Source organism: Budorcas taxicolor, chromosome 21 (genome assembly GCF_023091745.1).
Source record: "Budorcas taxicolor isolate Tak-1 chromosome 21, Takin1.1, whole genome shotgun sequence".
NCBI classification, from domain to species: domain Eukaryota; kingdom Metazoa; phylum Chordata; class Mammalia; order Artiodactyla; family Bovidae; genus Budorcas; species Budorcas taxicolor.
Genome location: NC_068930.1, coordinates 445,607 through 472,382, shown reverse-complemented (window position 1 = coordinate 472,382; position 26,776 = coordinate 445,607). Strand labels below are relative to the sequence as shown.

Genomic DNA, 26,776 nt, shown 5'->3' with positions numbered 1-26,776 from the left:
AAAGCAAAATGGCTGTCTGAGGAGGCCTTACAAACAGCTGTGAAAAGAAGAGAAAGGAAAAGCAAAGGAGAAAAGGAAAGATATTTCCATCTGAATACAGAGTTCCAAAGAATAGCAAGGAGATAAGAAAGCCTTCCTCAGTGATCAATACAAAGAAATAGAGGAAAACAACAGAATTGGAAAGACTAGAGATCTCTCCAAACATTATACCTGAGTAGTTTCGAAATTTAGAGAATTAGCCAAATAAGTAAGCAAAAGTAACCTATGCTTTCCAGTACTTAAAGATAGCAAATGCTTGAGCTTTTTCTTTTACGAGTATTTTTTTTCTGTGATTATAAATATTTAATCACAATTACATAGCTATAAAAAACATTAAAAAAAAAATGTGGGTACTTCCCTGATGGTCCAAGAGCTAAGACTCTGCTTTCACTGTTGGGGTCTAGGTTCAGTCTCTGGTTGGGGAACTAAGATCCCACAAGCTACATGGCATGGCCAAAAAGAAAAATGTGATTGTACGTTGCATGTTGCTTTATAACCTGCCTTTTGACTTAATAATATAGTGGATATGGAACATACTGGATGTTACATGGTTTGTTTAACTACCCCTATTCCTATTTATGCTATTTAAAACGTTTTGGTAATTTTAACAAATAACTTTAACTTTTTTATTATTTAACATTTGCTGCGTTCATAAGAGTATGTGTAGTAGAAGGGGCTTTCCTGGCAGTCCAGTGGTTAAGAATCTGCCCACCAATGCAGGGGATATCAGTGTGATCCCTAGTCCGGGAAGATCCCACACATCTTGGAGCAACTAAGCCTGTGCACTACAACTACTGAGCCTGTGCTCTAGATCCCATCCTCCACAAGAGAAGAGAAGAGGAGCCACGGCAATGAGAAGCCTGAGCACCACTGCTGGAGAGTAGCTCCTGCTCACCACAACTAGAGAAAGCCCATGTAGCAGTGAAGATTTATCACAGCCAAAAAAAAAAAAAAAAAAAAGGAATATATATATATATATATAATGGAAGTTTCGACCCCCCACCCCAGCGAGATCTCATCTCTGACACTTGCTGGGTGCGCCTCCCTACCCCGTGTCCCCCGCCACAGAGGATTTGGGGTGTGTGCTTCCACTGCCATCAAAGTGGAACACTAGCAGCTGTGTTCCCAAATGGAAAGTTCACAGAAGAAATCCCCCAGACCATGGCTTGGAGAGAGTGGCGGAGTCCTGGATGAGCCACCCTCCCAGATCTGGGTCCAGGCAGTTAACCCTCTGGAATGTGCTTATGGTTGCAAAGAGCAGGAGATGAATGGCCAGCATAAAAAATCTACAAATAATAAATACTGGAGGCTGTGTGGAGGAAAGGGAACCCTCCTACACTGTTGGTGGGAATGTAAATTGGTATAGCCACTATGTAGAGAAGTATGGAGGTTCCTCAAAAAACTAGAAATAGAGGCCATATGTCCCAGGAATCCCACTCGTGGGTATATAACTGGAGAAAACCATAATTCAAAAAGATACACATACCCCACCATTTATTGCAGCACTGTCTACAGTAGCCCAGGACATGGAAGCAACCTAAATGTCCCTCAGCAGAGGAATGGATAAAGAAGATGTGGCACATAAACAATGGACTATTACTCAGCCATAAAAAATGATTAAATAATGCCATTTGCAGCATCATGGATGGACCTAGAGACTGTCATCAAATGTTAAGTAAGTCAGACAGAGAAAGACAAATATATGCTATCATTTGTATGTGGAGTCTTAAAAAGTAGATCAAATGAACTTATTTATAAAATAGAATCAGAGTCACAGATGTAAAAAACAAACATGGTTATTAAAGGGGGGAGGGATAAATTAGGAGATTGGGATTGACATATATATAGTACTATACATCAGATGGGGCTTCCCAGGTGGTTCAGCAGGTAAATATGCCTGCCAATGCAGAAGATGCAGGACACTCGGGTTCGATCCCTGGGTCAGGAAGATCCCCTGGAATACGAAATGACAACCCACTTCACTATTCTTGCCTGGAGAATTCCATGGACAGAAGACCCTGGAGGGCTACAGTCCATGGGGTTGCAGAGTCAGACACGACTGAGGACTCATGCATTATATATAAAACAGATAACCAACAAGGACACACTGCATAGCACAGGGAACTATACTCAATACTTTGTAATGACCTATATGGAAAAGAATCTAAAACAGAGTGGATATATGTATATGTATAACTGAATCACTTTGCTGTATAGCAGAAACTAACAACATTGTAAAATAACTATACATCAATAAAAAATTAATAAAAAGGAAAGAAAGGAAGAGCAGGAGACAGACAGAGAGGGGAGTAGCTTATATCTATCAGGGCCAGAGTTTGATACTCATTTTCCCAGAGCAATAATGGATCACCAAGCGGCAGCCCTTGTGTGGCTGGTGTGTGTGCTGATGACTCTTCCTGGGAGGTCCAAGGAGAAGCCTATTGACTGTGTAAACCATATTGATAATTATTGCTGGTACTCACGCAGGACTCCTGTGGAATTCACAGATAGCTCGTTGCCACGTTGTATTAATAGGTGTCGGGAATGGAAGACACCCTGACCGGGGCAGGGGTAAAGGACTCACCTCAGGGGCCACTCACTCCTGTGGAGCTGCGTTCCTAAATGAGGGTGACCACGATGTAAAACTACAATGGTCCCCATGCTTCTCAGTCAACACCTGCTTTTCTCGGGGCCACTACTACAGGATCTCTGACCCTGGCTGTCACCAGGTCGATATGCTTTCCTCCTGGAAGGCCCTAGGAGTGGTGCTAATGGCAGAAAGTTCCCCAGAGGACAGAAGAGGCTTGACTGGGGAGCTGCTTGAGCCACTCATGTGCCTGGAATAAGTTGCACAGTCTAGCCTGCATCTCAAGGCCCTCTGCCTTGAGCCCAGCTCAGCAAAGGCCAGTCCACATCCCATCAGGATTGCCAAGGCCACGAGGAGATAGTTTTGGATTTTCTCCGAAATACAGTGTCCTCATTTTGCCTCCCGGTCAGGCTCCCCTGCAGAATCCAGATCCCTATCTGGCAGTCCTGGCAGGCTCTGCCTATGCTGGGAACCCCTCCCCCCGACAGTGGGCCACTGGCAGGCCAGTGCTAGGAGATGGGAAATGCTTGGCCAGCCTCTGTCCTCCCAGTCAACACTCCCTCCACCAGACAGCCCCCCCCACCCCCCCACTCAAAGACAGCTCTCTGGTCAACTCCCTGCACCAGAGATCCGCTGCAGGCCAGGCTGTCCAGGCTGTGTCCCCCCAGTATTTGGTTGGCTAAGATGGGTCTGTCCCAGTCTGGAGTGGCACATGCTGGTGGCTCCGCTGCGGTCACATTCTCGTTGACATCCTGTTAGCCTGCTGGTGCTAGAATTCTCACTCTGGTAACCAAGTCATTTTCCCAGTGCACACCTATATGCACTTTCCCCACACCCTCAGCACTGCACCTGACTGCCTTCAGTTTGAGCTTTTTACCTGATAAAAATGCAGAGGGAGCGGGACCCGGTGCTGAGGCCCCATCTGTACAGCCCCTTTCCCCATGGTTGATGTGCTGTGTTTGTGGACACAGGCTAGTACATTTGCTTTTCAAGCAACTGGGAAAACCTATTGGTTCCCCCTGACCTCTTGGGGGTCTCCAGGGATCCCAGGTTCCTGAGATGGGGGCTATCTGAATGCCAGGCCCTGCTTGGAAAGGACCGATGTCACAACCTATGGCTGCTTTTTTCCCATCGATATTTTTGAAGCTTTCAGGCTCTTAGCACACGATTGTTTATGGAAGTGGCTCCATCTTGCTTGCTGCTGTCTAGGGAGTTGTGAGCAACCAGGAACTATCTCTGTAAGGCACAACCACAGTCGTCTAGGGAACATGTTCCTTCCCACCGAGACTGGGCTCCAGACTTTTGTTTGAAAATGCGTGCATGTTTTCCTGACAGTTCAGTGTATGCAGGGGGCTTCCCTCCCCACCCCTCCTCCTCCTTTATGACACAGAAAACAAGCTCTCATCAGGAAATGCCTGGAGAGTGTGGATGGAGCTTTAGGAAAAGGCATCTTTGGTCACCTGCAAGGCCTTCCTTTGTTATTGCTACCGTTTGTTCACGGTTTGCATGTAGCCTATGGAGAACAAGAGGTGATCACGGAAAAACCCGTTCTGCATCTGCACCTGATGGGCTGTGACCGTGGGTTGGAAGCACAACTGCAGTCCAGGACCCTCCCCCATCCCTGCCTGGCACAGACCAGGCCTGCTGCAGGGAGCAGCTGGTCAGTTCATGACTGCAAATTCAAGTGGGCTCTGGCATCAACTGGACATCAGGGCTTCCCTGATAGCTGTTAGTAAAGAATTCGTCTACAATGCAGGAGACCCTGGTTCAATTCCTGGGTCAGGAAGATCCCCTGGAGAAGGGATAGGCTACCCCCTCCAGTACACTGGCATGGAAGATTCCATGGGGTCACCAAGAGTCGGACATGACTAAGTGACTTTCACAGGCATCAACAGACATCACCCTGCACCCCATATTCTGGGATCCCTGTCCCTGTGTCCATGGTCCTAGGTTGGCTCCCTCGGTGTACTTCAGGGTCGTCTTCCAGGCTGACCTAGGGGCCGAGCTGGCTGCATACAGAGCATTTTCTGGAACAAGCACTGCACCCTGCACAGGAACCTGCCTTCTCAGAGCTCCTGGGGACTGGATTGGTGAGGCTGAGCTTTCTGGGGTGTGCGCAAAGTGATGAGCCAAGGGCATCAGGGTAGTGGGCCACCAGAACAATTTGTGCTTGTTGTTCAGTCACTCAGTCATGTCTGACTCTTTGTGATGCCATGGATTGCAGCACACCAGGCTTCCCTGTCCTTGACCATCTCCCAGAGTTTGCTCAAATTAATGTCCATTGAGTTGGTGATGCCATCCAACCATCTCATCCTCTGTTGCCCTCTTCTTCTCTTGGCTTCAATCTTTCCCAGCGTTAGAGTCTTTTCCAATGAGTCGGCTCTTCGCATTAGGTAGCCAAAGTACTCGTCCCCTGCAAAGCCTTCTCCCTCTCCCCCATGTAAGGCCTGCCAGTTCTGAGCTGGTGTCTACCCCTTGGGCCAGTTATATCCAACTTCTTAAACTGGGCCATTTCAGTTCCCTCCCCTTCCAGGGCCTCGCCCATCAGAGAAGCAGTTCTGGCAAATAATGAATCATAAATTTTATTTCAAAATGTAAACGTCACTAAACATGCATACACGTTAAAACAATAAAATTTACAGTTTCGTTAATTTTTTTTTCTTTTTGCATAGGACATCATTACAATATAGAATCTATGCCTTACAAAATACATACAAAGTTTTATCCGAGCAAGCCAAGGCCAGATTGGGAACTGTACAACTGTAATACTTCACTGTAGTGATCCGGGAAAGACGAGACGTGGCCTTCGGAAGCATGGTGTGGTGCTGGTTAAAAAAAAAAAAACCAAACAAAACCAAAAGTTCCTACAGAAAAGTGTGCTCGATGGAAATGGTCTTGGACCCTTGGAGTCTACCATGGGGTTTGGCAAACAATCCCAGAGAAGCTCCATCAATGGCTTTGGGAAGAGGAGGCGCCGTCTGTGAAGTCTAGGGTGGCTGAGACCACTAGTGCACCCAGCACACAGAGACTCCCGGGCGGATTCCTGGCCTGTGGGAGCTATAAACGGCCCTGCCCCCAACAATGCACAGCTGCTAAGCTACCCTCCAGCCCTCACGGTCCTCAGTGCTTGGCACAAGGACTCTCCAAGGTGAGCCTCCTGCCCACAGGCCCAGAGACAGGCACCCTGACCCAGGACCCTGGGAGGTGGCCCCCTGCTCCAGGGATGGCAAGGTGGCCTGGGACAGGCAGTCCTGGGCTGAGTAGGGGAGACAGCCTTCACCCAGACCTCTGGTTGCCTGGCAGGCATTCGGCTTGGTTTCCAAACAAATATGTGCAGCAGCCTGTCATCATATCACCAGGAAGACATCCTGGAGCCCTGGGAGAAGGCTGTTCTTGCACCCCTCCCCCACCCCCCATGTCTCCTGTGTCCCCCACAGGGAATGCAAGGTGTTCAGGGCAGGGGAAGCAATTTGCTCTCCTTTGTCCCTCATAAAAGTAGTAAGGTTTTAAAGCTGCACGAGAAGGGGAGAGGCTGGGCGGGGCCAGGGGGCACACTGCAAGCCCCATATGGCAAGAAGGGTTCAGTAGAAACCAAGCACAGCCCTGGGCTCCTGCCTCCTACCACATCCAACTCTTCTAACTGATGAGACAGAGTAGCGGGCAGGAGGAAGGTCTTCTCCCTGAACGGTGTTCAGGCATTTATCAGTAGTAAGCTGGACGGTGCATCTGAGTTCTGATACAATTCTCTGGAATGTGTCTGGGACAAACCTTTGAAGCTCAAGTCTTGGAGTCAGGATAATCAGTTACAGGACCTGGCTTTCCCCAGGGCAATCCTGAATTCAAGAAAAGTCTCGGCCCATACCCTTGGTTTTAGCTTTGGAAGATATACGGTCACCAGAATTAAATGTGGGATCTTTGGACAGCAAAGATGTGGGTGACCTGCAGAGCATTTCTTACAGGCTGCAGTGTGACCAACCCATCAATCTTCAAACCCTTCAGCACTGAGTCTTTGAATGACTTTGTAAAAGGGTTAAGAAAATTAAAAAGAAGAGAAAGTGACAGCTGTTAGAAAAAAAAAATCAGGTAGCCTTGTAAACACAGCCGAAACCAGGAGCTGAGCATCAAGGGGATGCTATTGCTCAGGTCATGCTTCCCTGCTGGGTGGTCCTTCGCTCGCTGAACTCAAGGAGTGAGTCCCTTGGGGTGCTCTGACCCTGCAGCCACCTTAGTCCTGCTTCTGGCAAGAAAAGCGGCCTGATCTTCTGGGGACAGTGGGCTGGGGGGCAGGAGACTTGAATGGAGACCCTGCTTCTGCCACACTTCACTTGGACCCCAGAAAGCCACCAGCCTTGTCCGTATGTCCCAACAAACAGGCTGGGGGCCACTGGTGGCCTGCTGTCTGTCCCTGCCTCTAAGTTGCCTCCCACCCTGCCACCCCGGTCTAAGCTGTGACCAAGAGCGTGGGGAGATCTGGGGACCCCAGTGCTGCTGCTGAAGTGTGCACCTGGAGGCCGCACCCTGGCGAATCCTGCACCTGCCTGGATGCCTAGCCTCAGAGTAAAGGGGTCGCCCTGCACCTCAAGTGCGGTGCATGGGCTGCCGCAGGGTGCAAGGCAGACACCTGCAGGATCACATTCCCATCAAGGGCACCACTACAGCACCCCATGGCCTACTGTGGAAGGGGCTCATCTTTCTTCATGGCTATAGTACAGGGTAGGCGTTTAGCGTGCTGACAACCCTAATATGGCTGATGCTGAGGGCTTCCTTGTTTGGGACAAGGGCCAAACACCAGCCCCCAGGTTGAGCCCAAGGTCACTTGTAGGCCTTCTTGGAGGGGAACCTCGGGCAACCTTCATTTTGAGATCTCTGCCCCCTTGGCCGACAAGAGTCAGCACACAAAGGTTGGAGTTTTCACTACTGTTTTCTAGGAGTTGTCACACTGAAGCCAGCAAGCATGGCCATAAACCAGAAAAATGAAAGACCCTGAAACAGACCTGGGCCGGGAAGACATTCTACTTCTTAGAAAAAAAATGCAGGCTGTTCAGCAGGGTCCTCCACCCACCCCTACCATGGTGCAACCACTTCCCACGGGGGTCTGAGGGAAGGAGGCCCCGCACTCCCTCCTTCCACATGTGATGATGAGATGCTAGCAAAAGCCCAACTGAACCTAGCCTGAGATGCATGGATTTTCCCCACCCTTCAAGTGAGATGAATTTTAGCCTCAGATGAGCCAGTATGGCCTGCTGGCTGGAGCTCCAGGCCAAGTGCTCCGAGTGCCAGCCAGTTCTCTCCAGATGCCCGAAGGCAGAGAAGCAGCAGCCCGTGTCCTGAGCCAGGCCCACTTTGGAAGGTCCGCACCCTGCCATTAGACCAAAACTGCTTTGGGAACGAGGACACACTCATCTGCCAAAAATAGCCCGTGCCTGCATATTTCTGTTTTAAGGCAATGTTACCCTTCCATCTAGCAGACGGAACAGCCCTGGGTCACTTAGAGGAAAAATTAAATTAAGTGCTCTCTTTGGGAACAGCAAACGCCCACTTTCCCTCCCTCCCCCACCCCCCTCCCCCCTCCAAAACAAACCAGCTCTTCTTTTATTCCAAGATGACTGGGTTTAGAGTCCTTTCCCCTCTTCCTATGTGCAGAGAGACGTGGGCTCTGAAACCCTCTTTCCTCGGCAATGCCACAGCCAGGTCGCGAGAAGACACCAGGCTCCCGCAGGGCACGTGGCCCCCCTCCCTGACTTTGGGGACCGCGTGGGCAGTGAGCGCACCAAAGAACTTTGGAATAAAATTCCTGAACCTGGAATGTGAGTTCCTGAGACATGAAATGTATTCAGAGTGTGGCTTTCTCGGCCCCACACAGAAACGGCTTTGGGAGGGACCTCCAAGGGCCCTGCCGGCCTCACTTGGGGACTGGGCGTGAAAAGCTCTCACCCCTGGTGCTCAGGGCACTGCTCTGTTCAGGTGTCCAGCACATTCTGTTCTCTGTCCTGGACCAAATGCGAGCAGGGCTGTCACCCAGCCCCAACAGAGGCCAGGGTGGGGCCTCACCCCCATGCCGCTTCTGCCCGACTTCCATGCACAGCAAGAGCGATACACCTGCCCACCTCGTACCTGCCATGCTCTCAGAAGCCCCTATCACACCACTGACTGACCCCAGCTGACATAGCAGAGTTAGAAATGGGCACCTGGAGTGCAGAGGACGGCAGTTGCTAAAGACATGGGGCGCCCATGTACTCTGGAGCCGCCCAGGGCCCATGAGCACCAGCTGGGGCTGGGTCTCCGGGGCTCCTCCATGCTGTACCCCTCATTGTGATCGGGTGGGGGCAGAAGCAAGATGGCCACAACCAAGGCACTCTGGGCTCAGGGAAGCCCTGCTACGGCCCTCTGAGGTCCCAAGGGTCATTCCTCCTCATTGAAATGAACAGAGGTCTCTGCAAGATACCCCAAGTCCTTCCCAAACCCACACTCCTGCCCCAACACACACACACACATACACACACACACATACACACACTATCCTGGGGACTTGTATTTACAGGCCCTGACACCCTGGAGGAAGGCCAGGGAGGTGCCTGGGCGGGGGCTGCCCCAGCCCTCCACAGGGGAGCATGATGGAGCCTGCCTGACCCACCTGCCCGGGTCGGGGCTCCCGGAGAGATGTCCCCAGCTCTCTGCTCGGGAAGGCTGGCAATGGGGACCCTATACCCCAGTGCCCCAAGGCTGGGGGTGGGCTGGGGCCTCCCAGGTGGGAGGGGGAGACCAGGGAGGGAGGAGTCCAGGGGACACAGCTCACGGAGAAGGTGAGTGTTCACTGAGTCTCAGCTGGGGACACGGTGGGTCTGAAAAAAAGTACTTCCCACAACTTCTGTCCGGTGCTCCCCGGGGAGGAAAGAGAATGTATGTTCTCCGACTGCATTTCCCATAGCGTCCACCTTGCTACCCCCCAAAGTTCCAAGTCACAATGTTCCGGTCTCTTGCTACCGAACAGTCTCCGTGGAGTGCTACGCAAGGCCACCACAGGCCACACGCACAGAGCCCCGCTTTACCCACCGTGTCAAACAAAGGCGTCTCACGAGCAGGGTCAGTTGGGAAAAATGTAGGAACTGGTTGCACTGGTGACACCTTTGGACATCCTTGTAGGAGGCCAGTCAGAGGACGTGGTATAATAGTGGAAGGTCCTGGCGCCTTCTGCGGGGACACAGCATCGCAAAGCCGTGTGGACATCAGACGGTGCATTGGTCTGCCCAACCCAGGATTGCATCTCTGCTTCCAGCGCTTGAGAGGGACCTGGGCAGGGTCCCCGAGGTGAGAACTGCTCCCCTTGCCCATCACGGCTTGAGGTGTTCCTTGGAGACCTCTGCATTCTTAGCCCACTGCCGCTGGGGCCAGCCTGAGGCTGGGCAGGGGGCAGGAAGAGGGAGCCGTGGGCCCTGCTCAGGGGTCTGCCCTGAAAGCACAAGGCTGGTGACCACCGCTCCATCTGCCGCCCGTGGGGAGCTCCACCTGCACTGCTCCGCCCCCAGTGTGTGCCCACACCTTGAAGGAAACTCCAGAGTGGAAATCTATGTACAGAATAAGGCGGCAGGAAGGGGGCATCCTCACTGACCTCATGGAACATGTCCATCCCTGAGAAAGTCGGGGGGGGGGGGGGGGCGGGGCGGGCTCAACACCACTGAATCTCACCTGCGTGGGTATGTCTCTTGTGCAATTGTGGATGGTGTTTTTTGGAATTTTTTTCATTGTGGGTTTTTTTTTTGTTTTTGTTTTTTACAAATTTGACACCTGAGGTGAAGAAAATTGTTTTTTTTCTTGTTGTTGTTGTTGTCGTCGACTTCATAAAGTTCTCTTTTTTTCCCTCTCTTCTTATTACAAAAGGAAAAGACACGGAATCACGAGAAGTGAGAGCATCTGCTCATGGCTGTGGAAAGGAGGCGGGGCCTCAGGGCGTGGCGTGGCCTGGTGGGGGCGTGGCTTGCCACGGGCCCCGCCCCACGTGCAAGCGCTCAGGGCGAGCTGGCTGGGCTGATGGTGGGGCTGCTGGCGTCCGAGCGGCTGTAGTCGCTAAGCGAGCCGGTTCTCGAGCCCCCGCCGCGCCGCTGCAGCATCCCCGGGTGGAAGTTGGCGTGGCGGCGCGCGTGCTTGGTCAGGTGGTCGCTGCGCATGAAGCGCTTGTCGCAGATGGGGCAGCTGAACTTCTTTTCCCCCGTGTGTGTGCGGTAGTGCCGCGCCAGCTCGTCGGAGCGCGCGAACTTCTTGTTGCAGTCCTGCCAGCTGCAGGCGAAGGGGCGCTCTCCTGCGGGCGAGAGGGCTTAGGGTCAGTCTCAGCGCACACCCTCGGCTGCCCCGCCCTCCCTGCGCCCCTTCCTTGGCGCCCCATCTCCGGCAACCTCCATGTGGGCGCCAGCACCCTCCTGTCCCGTCCCATCTGCTTCCATCCGACCCCTCCCGGGAGTAAATGACAGGATCCCAGGTGCTGCGGCCCCCTCAAGTGCGTGCTACCCAGCAGCCTGTGTTGGGTCAGCTGTGCCTGAGCGGCGGGAAGCACAGGCTGGTCCCTGGGCTCTAAGAATGGGAGCTGGGATCGGGGAAGGCTCCGGGAGAGCTCGCAAGCCAGCAAGTTTGGCCACATCACCCTGACCCCAAAGATCACCCTAACCCCACGGAAGCCCTAACTCCAGAGCCTCAAATCCTGCAGGATCTGCAGACAGTTTGCCGACCTCAGCACCCAGCCATTCAGACCCTCTGCAATCTCCTCATCTGTATTATGAACAGGTCAGGACAGACAGTTTTCTGGGACTAAGAGTCTGTTTATGGGCTTCCCAGGTGGTGCAGTGGTAAAAAGAGTGTGCCTGCCAATGGAGGAGATGCAGGTTAGATCCCTGGGTCAGGAGGATCCCTTGAAGGAGGAAATGACAACCCACTCCAGTATTCTTGCCTGGAACATTCCATGGACAGAGGAGCCTGGTGGGCTACAGTCCATGAGGTTGCAAAGAGTCGGACATGGCTGAGCATGCAGGCACTGGCCAAGAGACTGACTGCAGCTCCAGCTAGAGTCTGCTGCTGTTCCTCTCTGAGAAGTTCCAACCTGGCTAACAGTCAGCAGAGGAGACTGGGGGTGACACCCAAGAGAGGAAGCGGAGGACAGCTTAGAGCAAGAGGCAGGCCAGCCTTCACCCAGGCAAACTCTGAACCACACACAAAATAGGCATTAGTTGCACAGGGAGAACCAGCAGGGAGTTCCTGCACCCTAGAGGGCAGCCTCTGGCACTGGCGGTGGCCATAGAATTCCCCTTCCTGCTATATTTCTCTCCCTCCTTCCCAGACTCTGGCCCTCAAGCTGAGAGCTGGTCTTTAAAGCCCTTCCATCAGGGCTCAACGGAGGAAATTGACACTGCCCACCCCCAATGAGGCCATCAACCTTAAATACAAACAGACACCCAAAGATGGCCAGGCAGCCAAGGAAAACCAGTGGCACGAAAGGGCAAGGCCAACAGCAACAAAACCACTGACTCCAGAGGAAAAAGAGTGAAGCCAGGAAACAGAAGAGAATATTAACCTAAAAATTCTGACTAGCATTCTCAAGATATTTCAGACAAAATTTTATGCGTAAACAGGATACCATAAAAAGGAAGTTCAGAGTACAGAGAATAAGTGTTTTAAAATTGAGTATTGTTGCACAAACAAAAATCCCATAGGAAAACTAGAAACATACTCAAGGAAATATCCCAGGAAAACAGAAAAAAACAAACAAAAAAACAGAAACAGCTCTAGAAAATATGGGAATGTTGCGGTGTTCTCTGTCTCCTAGCAGTGCTGAAGCTAAGCTCTGTATGGCTCTGTATGCTCTCCTTACTGACTTTGTTTTGGGTAAAAGGGTGTGTGGGCAGGGGGTTCACAATCAAGCAGGCAAGCAAACCACTTCCCATCTGATAGTTACAAAGAGCAGGAGGTCACAGTTCAGAGTCACAGGGAATTGATCCTGTGGGTGCAACATCTAACAGAAGACATTATTGAGTAAAAGAACAGAAAAAAATGGAGGAGAGGAAATTACCAAAGAAACAATAGAATAGGATCTGTCAGCTGTTGCGAAGAGCCAACTCACTGGAAAAGACCCTGATGCTGGGAAAGACTGAGGGCAGGAGGAAAACGGGGCAACAGAGGATGAGATGGTTGGATGGCATCATCAACTCAACGGACATGAGTTTGAGCAAACTCCGGGAGATGGTGAAGGACAGGGAAGCCTACTGTGCTCCAGTTCATGGGGTTGTAAAGAGTCGGACACTAATGAGTGACTGAACAACCACAGCAATCTGTTACAGTAAAAGAAGGAGACAGGAAACTAACATGGAAAGGGTTATCATAGAGGTGGGCGGAATAGTGAACAAAGGGTCCTGCCAAGAGTATCTGCAATGTTAGAACACTAGAAGAGACTGCAGAACTTACTTGAGAGAAAGGGGAGAAGCAGGTCACCTGAGAGGGAAAGAGGCTGGGACAGACAGCAGCTGTCTTATAAGCCGCACTAGATGACAGACCAACAGATCCTCCCAAGAGTACCTCTCACACACTAGCAAAAATAAGAAGAAAAAGAGAAGCCAGGGAAGTGAGTGAACAATGAAGGGTCATCTCCGGACAGGAGTGAAGAGACCTGATGGGGCACTGGAGCTGTGGGCCAGGAATCACACAAGGAAGTTTACAAGAAAGGGAGTTCCACACACCAGAGAGTATAGTTAAGAGGCTGAATGAATTTCAGGATGCAGTGAAAGCACATAGTATTCTTTGGTTAAAAGAAAAAAGAGGCAATTAGAAACTCCAGGAAAAAGAGAAGGCATACAAGAAAATTGTCTAAATTAGAAGTAAACTAAAATGCCAAACAAGGTGACTTCCCTGGTGGTCTAGTGGTTAAGACTCAGTGCTTCCACTGCAGGGGACACAGGTTCGATCCCTGGTCAGGGAACTAAAATCCCACATGATGAAAACATTTTTAACTTAAAAAAAAAAAAAAAAGTTCAAATTCTATCCTAGCAGAATTACAGCACACAGTTGTTATAAAGTACTTGGAAAGGTCCAGCACAGGATATGGTGGTGTCCTTCACATGAGCAGTGCTGAGCCTCAAGGTGAGGCTCGGCCCCTCTCTCCACTATGTACTGTCTTAAGGCCTCAGACAAGTCCCTCACTGCCCGCCATGGGGTAAAGAGTGCCCCCACCACAAATATATCCAAGTGCTTACCCCTGGAAGATGGCAATGTGACCTTATTTGGGAAAAATGTCTTTCCAGATACGATAAGGTACAGATCATGGGAAGAGATCACAAAGACCAGAAGAGAAGGAAAAGGACTCCAAAGAATGATGGGCCCATAAGCCAAGGGACTCGGTATCTGGGGTGGCCACCAGACACTGGGGGAGAGAACTGACACTGCCGACACCTTGATTTCAGACTGCTGCCCTCCACAGTGAGAGAGCACACTTCTGTTGTGGGTGTTCAAGCCACCCAGCTTGTGGTAACTGGTTACAACAGCCACAGGAAATGAACACAGTGCCCCATCTTCATAGTGAGGTGGTGATTCTACAGGACTGAACTCAAGCAGCCCTTGGCACTGGGCCTGGTACATGCCCAGTGATGACTCCTGAGATGCTATTGTCACTTTTATCTTTTTATCAACTAGTCTTCTCAGATTTGGGCCTGCTTGGAGGAGCCAGGGGTTGGGGGCACAGAACCAACCCAAAGTCACACTCAGCCTTGCTTCCTAATAAGCCGCTCTGTCCTCGTTGGGACCTTGTCCTTTTCAGGGTCCTTCTGCTTGCAACTCTGAGAGGCTCCTTAGGTGGATATAATTAGAGAGGGTTTCATGATCCCAGGGCAGCAGGGAGGGGCGACATTCAGCAGGACAGAGTGCTGGTGCCTGGCAGCCTGGTGGCAGCAGGTGGGAGGGTCCAGCATCACCACTCAGCCAGCCAGCAGCCCTCAGCCTGCCCAGGTATCAGCAGCACGATGGAGTACAAACATAATGCCTGGCCCTGGGGATGTGGGTGTGATGCCCACAGACACAGCTCTCCCTGCTCCCTTCTCTATTCCTCCAGCAGCCTGTTCCCAGAGGCCAATAAGCCGGTCCATAGACAGACAGATAAACCATTCAGAAGTTATGATTCATGCTGGCTTCGAGCGGCACTGGGTCTGGCTCAGCTGGCCTCTGAGTGGTGACATTCAAGCGGCACCCAGGAGGTGGACCAGAAGCGTGGGGCAAAGGCAGCATGGACGGGAGTCCTCCCCAACAGCGCTGCTCACCCTTTTAGGAAGGGTGAGAGGGAGCTTCCCTCCCAGGGAGGGAGCTTTTGTTCACCTGGGTTATGTCCATCGACATTTATCACAGAAATTAAAACAAAATATTTAAACTCAAGCACACATTCCAGTAGCTGTCAGAGGGGTGATGTCACCATACATCACACAGCCTCTGGGATATTCCACTGTATTCTTTTGAGAGAATAAAGAACAAATAATGTTACTGTTATGAAAATAGTTCTGACCTTACAGCTCCCTGGAAGGGTCTGCAGTACCTGCAGGTGTCTCTGGGCCTCACTTTGAAAACCTCTGGAGGGTGGGGCTCCGGAGACTGGCCCCAGGTGGCATGGTGGCTGAGCTGAATGTGTGTGTATGTGAGGGGTGTACCCAGAGTCGGGCGGGAGGCCAGCAGACCCAGGTCGGGCCGGGGGGGGACGGTCCACCCATGCACTAAGTAAAGCCGAGAGGAAACCAAGCTCAAGTTCTGCACCTGCCTCCTCCTAGGATGTAATCAGGACACAGGAGCGCTACCGCGAGCTACCACCGGAGGGCGCTCAGCCCAGCGCAGAAAGGACTCAGACCCCAGACCCCTGAAGGGAGTCCAGGTCTCCTGCAGCCTCTCTGCCCACCACCCCCAACTTCAGAAGCCAGGAGGGCGGCAGGTATGTGGGCCGAGGGGGCCATAGGACAGGAGGACGAGAGACCTTGTGAAGAGAGGCAGGGTGACAGCAAAGGGACTGGATGCTCAGGGAGGAGAGAGGTAAACTGGAGGAGGGCCAGGGTGATAGTGAAGGGCCTTCGAGATCCACGGACTGGGGTAGAGGCCTACCACGATAGAGGGGTGGGTACCCGCCAGTGAATGCTAGGCCCCAAGGAGCCAGGACCGAGGGACGAGGGTAACGGTGGAGGCAGGTTGAGGACCTGCGGATGCTGATCCTTGGGGATGTAGTGTGGGGACGAGGTGGGGGGCCGAGCCTGGCGGTGTGCAGTTGCGGGGAACACGGTCCCGCAGTGAGCGGGTCGTGGGGGTGGGGTAGGGGCACGCAGGGCGGGGGTTACATAAATGTTCCCTGGCGCCCTGCGAGGCAGCCGAAAGCGGTTGCCTCATCTTATCAGGGAACAGGGCGTCCCACACTCTTGCCCAAGCCGCAGGCCTGGGCGGGGACAGCGTGTTCTTTCTGAGAAGCCACAAGAGGCCGGGCGGGAGCCCAGGGCTCTCCTCGCCCAACCCCCGCAACGGCGCCCCGCCCCGGGGCCCGTCTTGCGCAGGTGCAGCCGCGCTCACTAGTGCGCATGCTCCGCTCGGATGGGTCCAGAGACCGCCTCCCGTTTGCCCTCCGTCAAGGGCGTGTGCGCCCCGTGACCTCACTCGGCCCATCCTACCTCGGCCAAACTTGCCAGCCTCCACAGAGTGAGGGAGGTGCTGGCTCCAAGAGCAACTACGTCGTGGTTCTTTTCTGTGTGTGAGCCCCTGGTGGGCAGTCGAGGCAGTGGTGGTGCCCTGAGCCAGGACCAGCGCCGCGCCTGCAGACCAGGGCCCCTTCTGGGCAGTGAGTGCTGGGCTCTACCGGCCCCAGCTTCGGGGAGCCTGGGGAAGGGAGAAGGGAAGAGAAGTCTGACCTGGGGCCCCGGGACAGAAAAGCAGGTGGTCCAGGGGTGCCTAGATCCACAAGAGCACACCTCGGTGAGCACACGGCATCTGTGCGGGTATGTGGAGGATGATGGGGGAGGGGCAGGGCTGGTCCAGTCAGAGGGAGGCAGGGGCAGAGGCCTCCATAGAGAAACAGCTGCTCCCAGGCTCCAGTTACTGGCTGCCAGCAAGCGGCCTGTCATTCATCAATAGATCGCTCCAATCTGTGGTCTCCGGCATGTGTCCGCTTCCAGTTCCTAACCTCAAAACGGCCACGTTCTTCACTCCTGGGAGGCCTGCTTTCCCTCCCACTCTGGGCATCTCAGCAGATGGCTGACCACTGGGGCCGATCAATTGCCAGCCTCCGAAGAAAGCCAGACCGGCAGCCTCGGGGTCAACAGAAAGGCCTGTTCTCTGAGGGGGGAGCTGACTTCTATCTTCTTTAGGAGACCATTCGGCTCCTCTGCTGGTGTCTTACAAACCCACATGGAGCTGACACTTGGATGCCTGTGTCCTGGGGAGTCCAGGCTGGAAGCTCTTACCCACCAATGTACAGGTGAGGGAGGTGAGGCCCAGGAGAGAGAACTGCCACCTGGTGGGATCCCCCTTGCTCTGGGACTCAGCAGGCAGAAGCAGTGATTTCTGCCTGGAAGCTGCCCCTGCAGAGGTCAGCGCCTGCCCCTCTCCAGCACCTGCACTCCTGCTCATTTGTCTGGGCTGCATCTCACAGTAACTGTGAAGGTTTAGTGTGAGAACACACATGTGTTCTGAGAAGATAGGCGGTTATCATGGGCGGAGCTCCTGGGAGCGTCCCTGGCTAGACAACCAGCCAGTGCTCATTTCTGCCGAAACTGCCTGGCCCTGCCTGGGGTGCTGCTCTCCTTCAGCAATGCTGTGGTGCATGCATGTGGCTCATCACACGCTCCTGTGCACTCTTGCACATGCCAGGGCTGGCAGGACATGAAGGGAGGTGGTACCTGGCTGGAGACTGCTACACACAGCCTGGGGGCTCGAGTTAAACAAGCAAATCTGCCTTCTGCAGACCCGTGTGTCTCCACGTTTGTACAGTGGGTGCAGGTGTATTTTTTAAAAATATGTATTTGGCTGCGTTGGGTCTTAGCTGCAGCTCAAGGGCTTGGCATGTGGGATCTTAGTTCCCTGACCAGGAATCAAACCTGTGTCCCCTGCATTGGAGAGTGGATTCTTTTTTTTGGGGGGGGGGTGGTTTCACAGGTATGTTTATTCAGGACCGAGGGCAACGGCACCACGGCACGTCAACACGGGGTCCCACGTTCCCAGAGCACAGCCAGGGCGATGTCCCGTCCGCGGAAAGCTGGTTAATGATGACCATGAGTTGGCGCAGGGCTGGGAAGCTTTCAAGGCTTTACTTCTTTTATCAGCACTCCTGATTTTATAAACGATATAGGCCATCAACCCCGTTCCTACCCAAATCTCCTGGTAAACTTGGGTGTAGTAGGGTTTCATGGGGATCCAAACTTTCTTAATAAGACTCTGAAGCATCTCGGCCAAGGACCAGAGGCTCAGGAAGCCCCAACTCAGAACTGCAGGCTCGGAAAGGTCTGGACAGTGGATTCTTAACCACTAGACTCCCAAGGAACTCCCGATGCAGGTGTACTTTTAAAGTAGGCATTCTGGGTTGTTGTTTGCCTTGCTTTGTTTTGGAATAGGGTAACTTGGTCCTAAAATTCATGTAGAAAAATAGAAATAGCAAAAAAAAAAGAAAAAAACCCTCTGAAAAATAATATTGAAGTGGGGGGAATGACCACATCTACCATGCCATTCGTTGTACAGGCTGCTGACTAGCAGTAGAGCACAGCAGAAATGCCTGGACAAGATTCTAGGACCATGGAAATTATGGAGCAGAAAATGACATCTAAGGCAGGGTTCAAGGGATAGGGTCCAAAAATGTCTTACTCAGGATAACTAAGTAACAATTACCTCTTGCTTCATACCTTAGATCAGGATAAACTCTGAAAGGGTCAAAGATTTAAATGGGAAAAGTAAAACCACAGATGTTTTAGGGGAAAACATGAGAGAACATTCCTTTTAAATGCTAGAAGTTCTTTCTATGAATCAAAATCTAGATGCCATAAATGAAAAGACTGATAAATTTGACTACAAAAGTATAAAATACATCTCCATAAACAAAGTCACAAGGAAAGGCAAAAAATAAGTAACTGAGAAAAATGTATCTGCAGCTCTTGTTACAAAGGACTAATTTCCAATACTGGAAGAGATGACAGAAATTAAAAGGAAAACATAACACCCAATAGAAAAATGAGGAGGGCACTAACTGACAGTTCATCAACAGGAGGTACAATGACTCCTGATCATCCAAAAAGATGCTCAATACTGCCCATCAGGAGACAGATACAAGCGAAACCCCAGACACTCCCCTTCTTACCTATGACGGTGCTGAGACGGTGGGAGCTGGCATGCCCACTCTTTATTGATAGAAGTACATACTGCCACCAGCTCTGCAGAGGACAGCCTGGCAATGACTACTCAAATGACAGACCTGTGTATCCTTTGAACTCACAATGCAACTTGGGGGAACTATCCTGCAGACTACACCCGCACACCTACAAAATGGGATGTGAACTTGCTCATGCAGTGTGGCGAATGCCTCAAAACAACTCATGCTCTTCTAGGCTTTGTTACATACACTTAACAGACCCTCACACCACAGACTCCTATGAAGAAGGAGCTGAATGGGTTCTTTCTGAACTGAGATGGAAATCTCTGGGGGATGGCACTGAGTGAGAAATGCAAGCTCCCAAGCAGGACACTCAGTCTGGAGGCCAAGTTTCACGTGCGTGCAGGTCTGCCTGGATCTCAGATGCTCTGGGTGGGCACCTGAGGACGCAGGACCAGCATTCTGTGGGGGCAGAAAGCTGGGCGCCAGGAGGGCAAAGACTCGGAGAACTTTCCTTGAAAAGGGACTTAAATGCCCTGGATTTTGAAACATATGGCGTGTTTACCTAAAAATAAAAACAGAAATCCGTAGCAAACTCAGAAATGGCAGCCACAAATTCTACCTTTCTACAAGTTCCCAGGGCAGGACTGGGACTCCACCCAGACTCCACAGCCCGGCTGGATGGAGAACTCTCCCTGATAAACAGTGTGACAGACCTGGTATGGCTTAAAACACAGCAGAGACGCATTCCAACAGCAGCAGACCCGGGGTTGTAATCATGCCTGGAGGCCCCCCAGGTTCCTGCCATAAAAGTCGCTCTGTCCACTCTCCCACAGCTGACCATTTAGCACGAGCCTGGGTGGATGGGGCAGACACCAGCTGCCACCCATCCTCCTCCTGCAACCCAGGAGAGTTCATCCCACTGCCAGGATGAAAACCCCAAGTTCAAGGCAGGAGAATGGGAGTCCTTTGCCAGGGCAGGAAAGAGGGAGGGACTGGGTGTCCTGTGCAGGCTCCTGGGAAAGGTTTTCCTCCTGGACCAAAAAAGACAGGATGAGGGCAGGGCGTGTGCGGGATGGGGGAGCAGGAATAGCAATGGAAAAACCTGAGGTGGGGGAGACCTTGGGGTGACAACGGTCAGCAGTAGCTGCACAGAAGTCCTCGGAGACTCCCACGGGGACCAGACTGCTCCTTGATACAGATGAGCCAACCTGGGGCCCCACACTACCCACCAGGGCCCCAGGGGGTGGGGCACACCACACCCTTCTCTCAGGCAGAGGCTATGCAAGCACTCTGGCCCTACTTCCTCTTCCTGTGTCCCCTCCCCCAGCCCTCAGCCCTCAGGTTCCTCCCCGTGTGCCTCCTGGGTGGGCCTCGCAGGCAGGGAACCAGTCCCTAAGGTGCATGGGCGTCGGTACACCATTCAGGACCGCACCCACCCCAAGAGGCAGGTGGGGGGTCAGGATGAACCATCTGTAAAATGGGGCCTGAGGTCAAATGTCAGAATGGCCTCACCCAACTCACAGGAGGGGATGGCATGTCAGGATTGCCTCCCTCCCCACCATGGACCAGGCTTGGCTATGGCCAGCCGCCCATGCTGACCCTGGCCACTAACATCCGGGTTGACAGCAGAAGAGGAACCCTGGAAGCCACTGCCCATCATCCAGACAGCCTGGGGAGCCGCACCTGACCCAGCACAACCACCTTTCCCACAGAGCCACAAAGCTCCCCTTCGGCTCCTCAGGGTAGGGCCGGCAGACCCCCAATCCTGGGCAAGGGCATCCCTGTTGGCACCCACCATGTGGAAGGAGTCAGGCTGCTCTCTTCCCTGAGAGGCTGGCCTGTCTGTCTGCAAGGCCTGAGCGCCCAGAAGCTGCACCCTCAAAACCTGAGCCTGGGCTATGCCTCCAGGCCTGGTGCCTACAGCCAGCCTATTCCAGGGACAAGAAGTAGGCCGTTTCCCTTAGAGAAAAACAGTCACGAGGCTCGAACAGAACAGAGCCAAATGGTGGACTTTTCAGAGCTGACTTCATAAAACAAGTAAATCAGAATAAAAACAAGTAAGCCATTTTACTATCATCTGAAAATGCTTTTGGTTTTTGAGGGAGCAGATGCAAAAAAAAAAAAAAAAAAAAATCCTGTCACTGACCTACTTCTGCTACGACAGTTGGGAGACTCAGAGGACCTACCCAAGATGCTCAGGAAGGAGCCCAGGTCACCAGACTCGCCAGTGTCTGGCCAGCCTCGGTCACATGGGGTAGTTACACCCGATTCTGTTTGCTGGAGCAGAAGCCATAGCAGGAATTCAGGGGCATTGCCCTGCCGCAAGCCTGGGTGCTAGTCAGCACATCAGGCTGCACACACGGAGTGGGAGGCCACCCGTTGCCCGCCCCCCCAACTCTCCTGGTCTTCTCCCTTCCTGAAGATATACATGCTGTCTGGGGAGAAGTGCCCTCCTGGGAGCCTACCAGATCCAGGGAGAAAGGCTGGCCCTTCTCCACACACCCTGCCTGGCCCTCTGCCTTTCTCTGGCCCATCCTGGAGCAGGTTTCCAAGGGACCTGGGCCAGGAAGGAGAGCAGAAGCCACTCTGCAGCCCCCACTCCCGGCAGTGTCCTCAGAAGCCTTGGGCTGGGGTGCCCCCTTCCTCTATGGCTTGGCAAGGGACTGACGCTGAGGATGGCCAGTGAAAGCTGCCCCAAGGTGGCGCTCCTTGGAGTCACCCCCCAAGGTCACCACAGCCAGGATTCATGTGTTGGGTGGGGTGGGTGGGTATGGAGCCAGCCCAGTTATCTCTCTGGACCCCCCCAGACAAGGATCAACTCAAGCACTTCTGTCCCCACCGGCTAACCAGGAACACAGACCCGAGCAGTCAAGCCCCACTGTCCTGTGCAGGGGGAAGACGTACATGCCCCAGAGCTGTCACTGCATGGAGGACCCACTGCTATCTGGGGTGACCTCATCATGCCATCACTATGGTTTTCAGCTGCACTGCTTTCTACAGTCAGAATGCAACACAATGGTGATGTACACACACATTTACACTTATCTACATGTGTGTCTATGCTCAGCCGCTCAGTCGTGTCTGACTCTTTGCCACTCTATGGACTGTAGCCAGCCAGGCTCCTCTATCCACGAAATTCTCCAGGCTAGAATACTGGAGTGGGTTGCCATTTCCTCCTCCAGGGGATCTTCCTGACCCAGGGATCCAACCCAGGTCTTCTGCATTTCCTGTATTGCAGGCAGATTCTTAACCCACTGAACCATGGGGGATCGACAAACTTAACAGATATTTCAGACTTGGGCCTGTCTCCGTGGAAGCCAGCACCCAGGCCTCTGCCGAGGGAGTAGTACTCACCGACACGCGTGGGTGCACATGCCTGTGAAGGTCAGAAGGACTACACACCAGGCATTTCAGAAAGGTCTTTTTCCTGCTTTTGCTAAGGGTTACAAAACACATTTGAAAATTTCTGTACCCAAGGTCCCCTTTCTAACAGCGAGAATAAAATACCAATGGTTCCTACCAGCAGGCAGCCAGCAGCCACTCCAGACAAGGGCTTGAGTCCATCTCCGTGTGTCACACACATACTCGACTCACATCCCTGTACTTTTCCTGAAGGGGCAGGCTGGGTGAGGTGTGTCACCTCCCCCGCTCCCCCAAATGCTTCCAGAGCCTAGCCTGCTACACACAGGGGATCTCCTCCGGGGGACGTAATGCCATGAACAACTCATGTGAGCTGAACCCCAAGAACAGATGATTCCATCTCTTTCCTCTCTGTTCTGGTGGTCATGTCACTAACTGCCTCCAAAGGGAACCCACCAGTGTCTTCCCTGAGCTGAGGGGAGCAGCTCCGTCAAGGCCCAGCCCTCTCCCTGCCGTCTCAGAAGGAGAATCCTCCCGCCTTAGGAGCAGTGTGCTGTCAACAGCCTGTCTGGGAGTCTGTGATTGGTGGCACCCCAGCCCGAGCCCAGGAATCACATTTCAGTCAGTTTCATTGGAGTTCTTCTCAAACATCCCAGAAAGGTGAGGACATGTGTTTAGGATCCACAAGTAAAGACCCAGCTTTACTCACTTGATAAAAATATTCTTCATGTAAGGCTAATCAAAAGTAAAGTGGGACTGAGGCTTCCCTGGTAGTCCAGTGGTTAAGAGTCTGCCTGCCAATACAGGGGACACGTGCTCAATCCTGGGTCCAGGAAGATCCCACATGCTGTGGTGCAACTAAGCTGGTGAGTCACTACTGCTGAGCCCGTGTGCCTATAGCCTGTGCTCCACAACAAAAGAAGCTTCCGCTTGCCGCAACTAGAGAAAACCCACTCGCAGCAATGAAGACCCAGTGCACCCCCTGAAAGTAAATAAAAAGTAAGTAAAGGGAACTCATATCCAAAATATATAAAGAATGTTAAAATCCCAACAATAAGCGAACACTTGATTGTATAATAATACTGATGAGAGACCCAAACTCAACTATCAAAGATGCACAAATGGCAAATGCTATGTGAAAAGTGCTCAATATCATTTGTCATCAAGGAAACCAAAGGAAAACAAGAGGATGGCACCCTACACAAGTGTGTGTGTGTTCAGTCGTGTCCTACTCTTTGCAACCCCTATGGACTGTAGCCCTCCAGGCTCCTCTGTCCATGGTGATTCTCCACGCAAGAATACTGGAGTGGGTTGCCATACCCTTCTCCAGGGGATCTTCCCGCATCTCTTATGCCTCCTGCATTGGTAGGTAGGTTCTTTACCACTAGCCCCACCTGGGAAGCCCATACACAAATGAGAGCAGCTAAAATCCAGAAAAACTGACCCTGCTGGTGGAGCAGCTGAAACTTGTTTGCTACTGGTGACAATGCAACGTGGGATGGTCATTTTACAAGATGGCTGGGAAGTTTCTTAAGAAGTTAAACACAGACTCACTAGACAAGGCAGCAGTCCCACTCCTAGGCATTCATCAAGGGAATTCACCATCAGCCAACACTGGCAGTCAGCACTTTCAGTGGGTGAGGGGGTTAACATAAGCTGCATCCACACAGTGGAGCACCATTCAGTCACAAAACAGAAGGAACTACTGGTTAAGTGGATGCAGCTGAAATGCAACTTGCTACGAAGAAGCAGCTAGACCCCTAAGTCTATACATTGTATGATTACTCATATGACATTCCGCCAAAGGCAAAACTGTAAGGACAGAAAATGTACCAGGGGTTGGAGGGCTGTGGCCGACCACAGAGCGGAATTTTTAGGGCGATGGGACTTTTCTGCCTGGTACTGGGAGGGTGGCTACAGACTCTCCGCTTTGCCAAAACCTATAGACTGGACTTCAACAAGAATGTACTGGAATGTTTGTAAATGTTTAGCCTGGAGAGAAGGCTGGAGATCCCAGGATGGGGGCTGGCTGGGACAATAGACACCAGCCATATTAACAAACACATGGTGTCTGGGTGGGTGGGGAGACAGGGACAAGGAAGGAGGCCACACTTCAACAGAGCTCCAGTCTCTTCGAGGAGAATCCAGGGCAGACCATCCCAAAGTGCTTCACATGTGCTCCAGGGCTGAACAAACAGGTGGATGCAAGGCAGGGGGAGGGAGCCTGGGTCTTGCTGTCAGAGAGGCAACAGCCTCTGGACCAGGGGAGGCAGTGAGTCCTTCCTGGGGGATGGGGGAGGGATACCCCCAAATCTGAGATGGTGTGAACTCATGCTCAGTCCTGTGTTGACACAGAGAGCTAAGTGAGTGAAGACTGTGGGCGAGGACACATCCTGGCTCTGTCCACCAGGAAGAGCAAGAAGCAGTGACACCCCCGGGAACAAGGAACACCCGTGGCACCTAGATCTTGGTCTCTAAATACCACTTTACAACAAACATAAATGGGGATCCTTGGAGACATGGCTCATTCTGGGACTGGAGTGATAAACATACAAGATGAGCCAGAAGCAGCTTGTAATGCCAGACAGTGAAGAAGTGCACGGAAGTCAGCATGACAGGGGCAAGGGACCCAGAAGCCAACCTGACCTGGCCCTGGCCAAGGCTGGAATGTTTGAGTAACAAAGTACATACCAGCTGTCGCTCTCCTACCAATATAAAGTGATTAGAAGAACCCTTCTAGGAAACGACAGCCCACTCCAGTATTCTTGCCTGTGAAATCCCACGGACAGAGTCTGAGCCTGGTGGGCTATAGTCCATGGGGTTGCAAACTGTCAGACATGAGTGACTGAGCACAGAAGAGCACTCCTCCTCTATGGTGTTTTTCCCCCAAAGCCATAAACCCAGTCTCACTCCAAGAAAAACATCAGACAAATGCAAACTGAGAGACATTCGACACAATCCCTGGCCACCACCCCTTACAATGGTCAAGGTCAAGGGAAACAAGGGAAGTCTGGGAACCTGTCCCAGTCGAGAGAAGCCCAGGAGAGCTGACTACTATAGTAGTTAGACAGTGAATTACAGAAAACTCTGCAGTCACATTGTGGGATCATGACAGCAGTGACTTCTTTCTAACTTTTTATTCTGGGTTAGACTATGGCGATTAACAACGTTATGATAGTTTCAGGTGGACAGCAAAGGGACTCAGCCATACATATACATGTATCCATTCTCACCCCCAAATTCCCCTCTCATCCAGGCTACCTGGCTTATTTCTGAGAAGTCAGTCAGTACTTCTTAGATAGTGCAAAGGGCTAATACAGCCCCACTTGTTGGGGAATAAAGTAAATGCTGGTGAAAGTGAGATTTCCAAGGTTCCTCAGATGTGTTAGGAGGACTGGCTCACACAGTGGCTACCGTTGCCAGCCAGATACTTCCCTGCTGAATGCTTGCCCATTCCAAGGATGAATGTGCAGGAACTGCCCAGTGGTGACTGTGGCAGAAACAGCCAAGTGCCCAATATCCCAGCACCTGCTATCTGGGTCTTCTTTTCTCTAGATGACATAACTTTCACTTCTGCAGCAACAATGCACCAGGGGAAAATGCTTCCAGCCTGACTCCCTTGCAGCTACAATGGGCTTTGGGAACTGATTCTGCCCAGTTTGTTGTAGTTGTTCAGTCACTAAGTCATGTCCAACTCTTTGCGACCCCACTGACTGCAGCAGGCCAGGCTTCCCTGTCCTTCACTATCTCCCTGAGTTTGCTCAAACTCATGTCCATTGAGTTAGTTATGCCATCCAACCATCTCATTCTCTGTCATCTCCTTCTCCTCCTGCCCTCAATCTTTCCTAGCATCAGGGTCTTTTCCAATGAGTTGGCTGCTTGCATCATGTGGCCAAAGTATTGGAGCTTCAGCTTCAGCATCAGTCCTTCCAATGAATATTCAGGGCTGATTTCTGGTGACTGAGTTCTAGATAAACCACTGGGTGCATTTTCATGATAGAGGGGGGTATATGCACTCTGCCTTTCATACTTGCCTGGACCATGTCCTCCCTACATGGACCGAGTCCTCCCCACCTACAATGTGGGTTCCAACGCTGGAGGACCACCAGGGTTATACCATCACTGGCCTCAGGGACAGCACTTTCCTCTTCCTGAATGACTGCCTCCTTGTGCACCCTGAGAAGACTTCTGGCTGGGGCTCTAGCTGTCCCTCCTGGATAACATCTCTGGACAAGAGTAAAAGGAGGGCCCTAGCTGACCAGCTGGACATTATGGCCCAAGGCAGCAGTGGCACCTGTGAGAGGAAGGGGTTGTCCTGCCCAGTGGTGTGGCAGGTACACCCCCAGGCAGCTCCCAGCCTCTGGGCAGAATCACCACTGGCCACCAGACACATGAGAAGAGCCTCTGACGTGCGTGGCAGGCCAGAGGAAAAAGGCAGC

The 26,776-nt window shown here is 52.2% G+C and overlaps 1 protein-coding gene across 2 annotated transcripts in view; it reads right to left on the bottom strand.

The window, feature by feature from the left end:
• Positions 1 to 8,215: 8,215 nt before the first annotated feature.
• The window catches only part of LOC128066548 (Krueppel-like factor 13), a 39,991-nt gene continuing 21,430 nt past the window's right edge, over positions 8,216 to 26,776 (bottom strand). Inside the window, exons 2-3 of one of the 2 annotated variants that reach the window (XR_008201225.1) lie at positions 10,313 to 10,922; positions 8,216 to 9,817 (exon numbers count right to left, since the gene is read on the bottom strand). Coding sequence is in view for 1 of the 2 variants with exons in the window: in XM_052659580.1 (XP_052515540.1) it covers positions 10,633 to 10,922 (290 nt within the window). In the remaining variant the exon portion in view is untranslated. Of the gene's footprint in view, positions 10,923 to 26,776 lie in introns of both variants that reach the window. The other variant, XM_052659580.1, reaches the window with a different exon arrangement.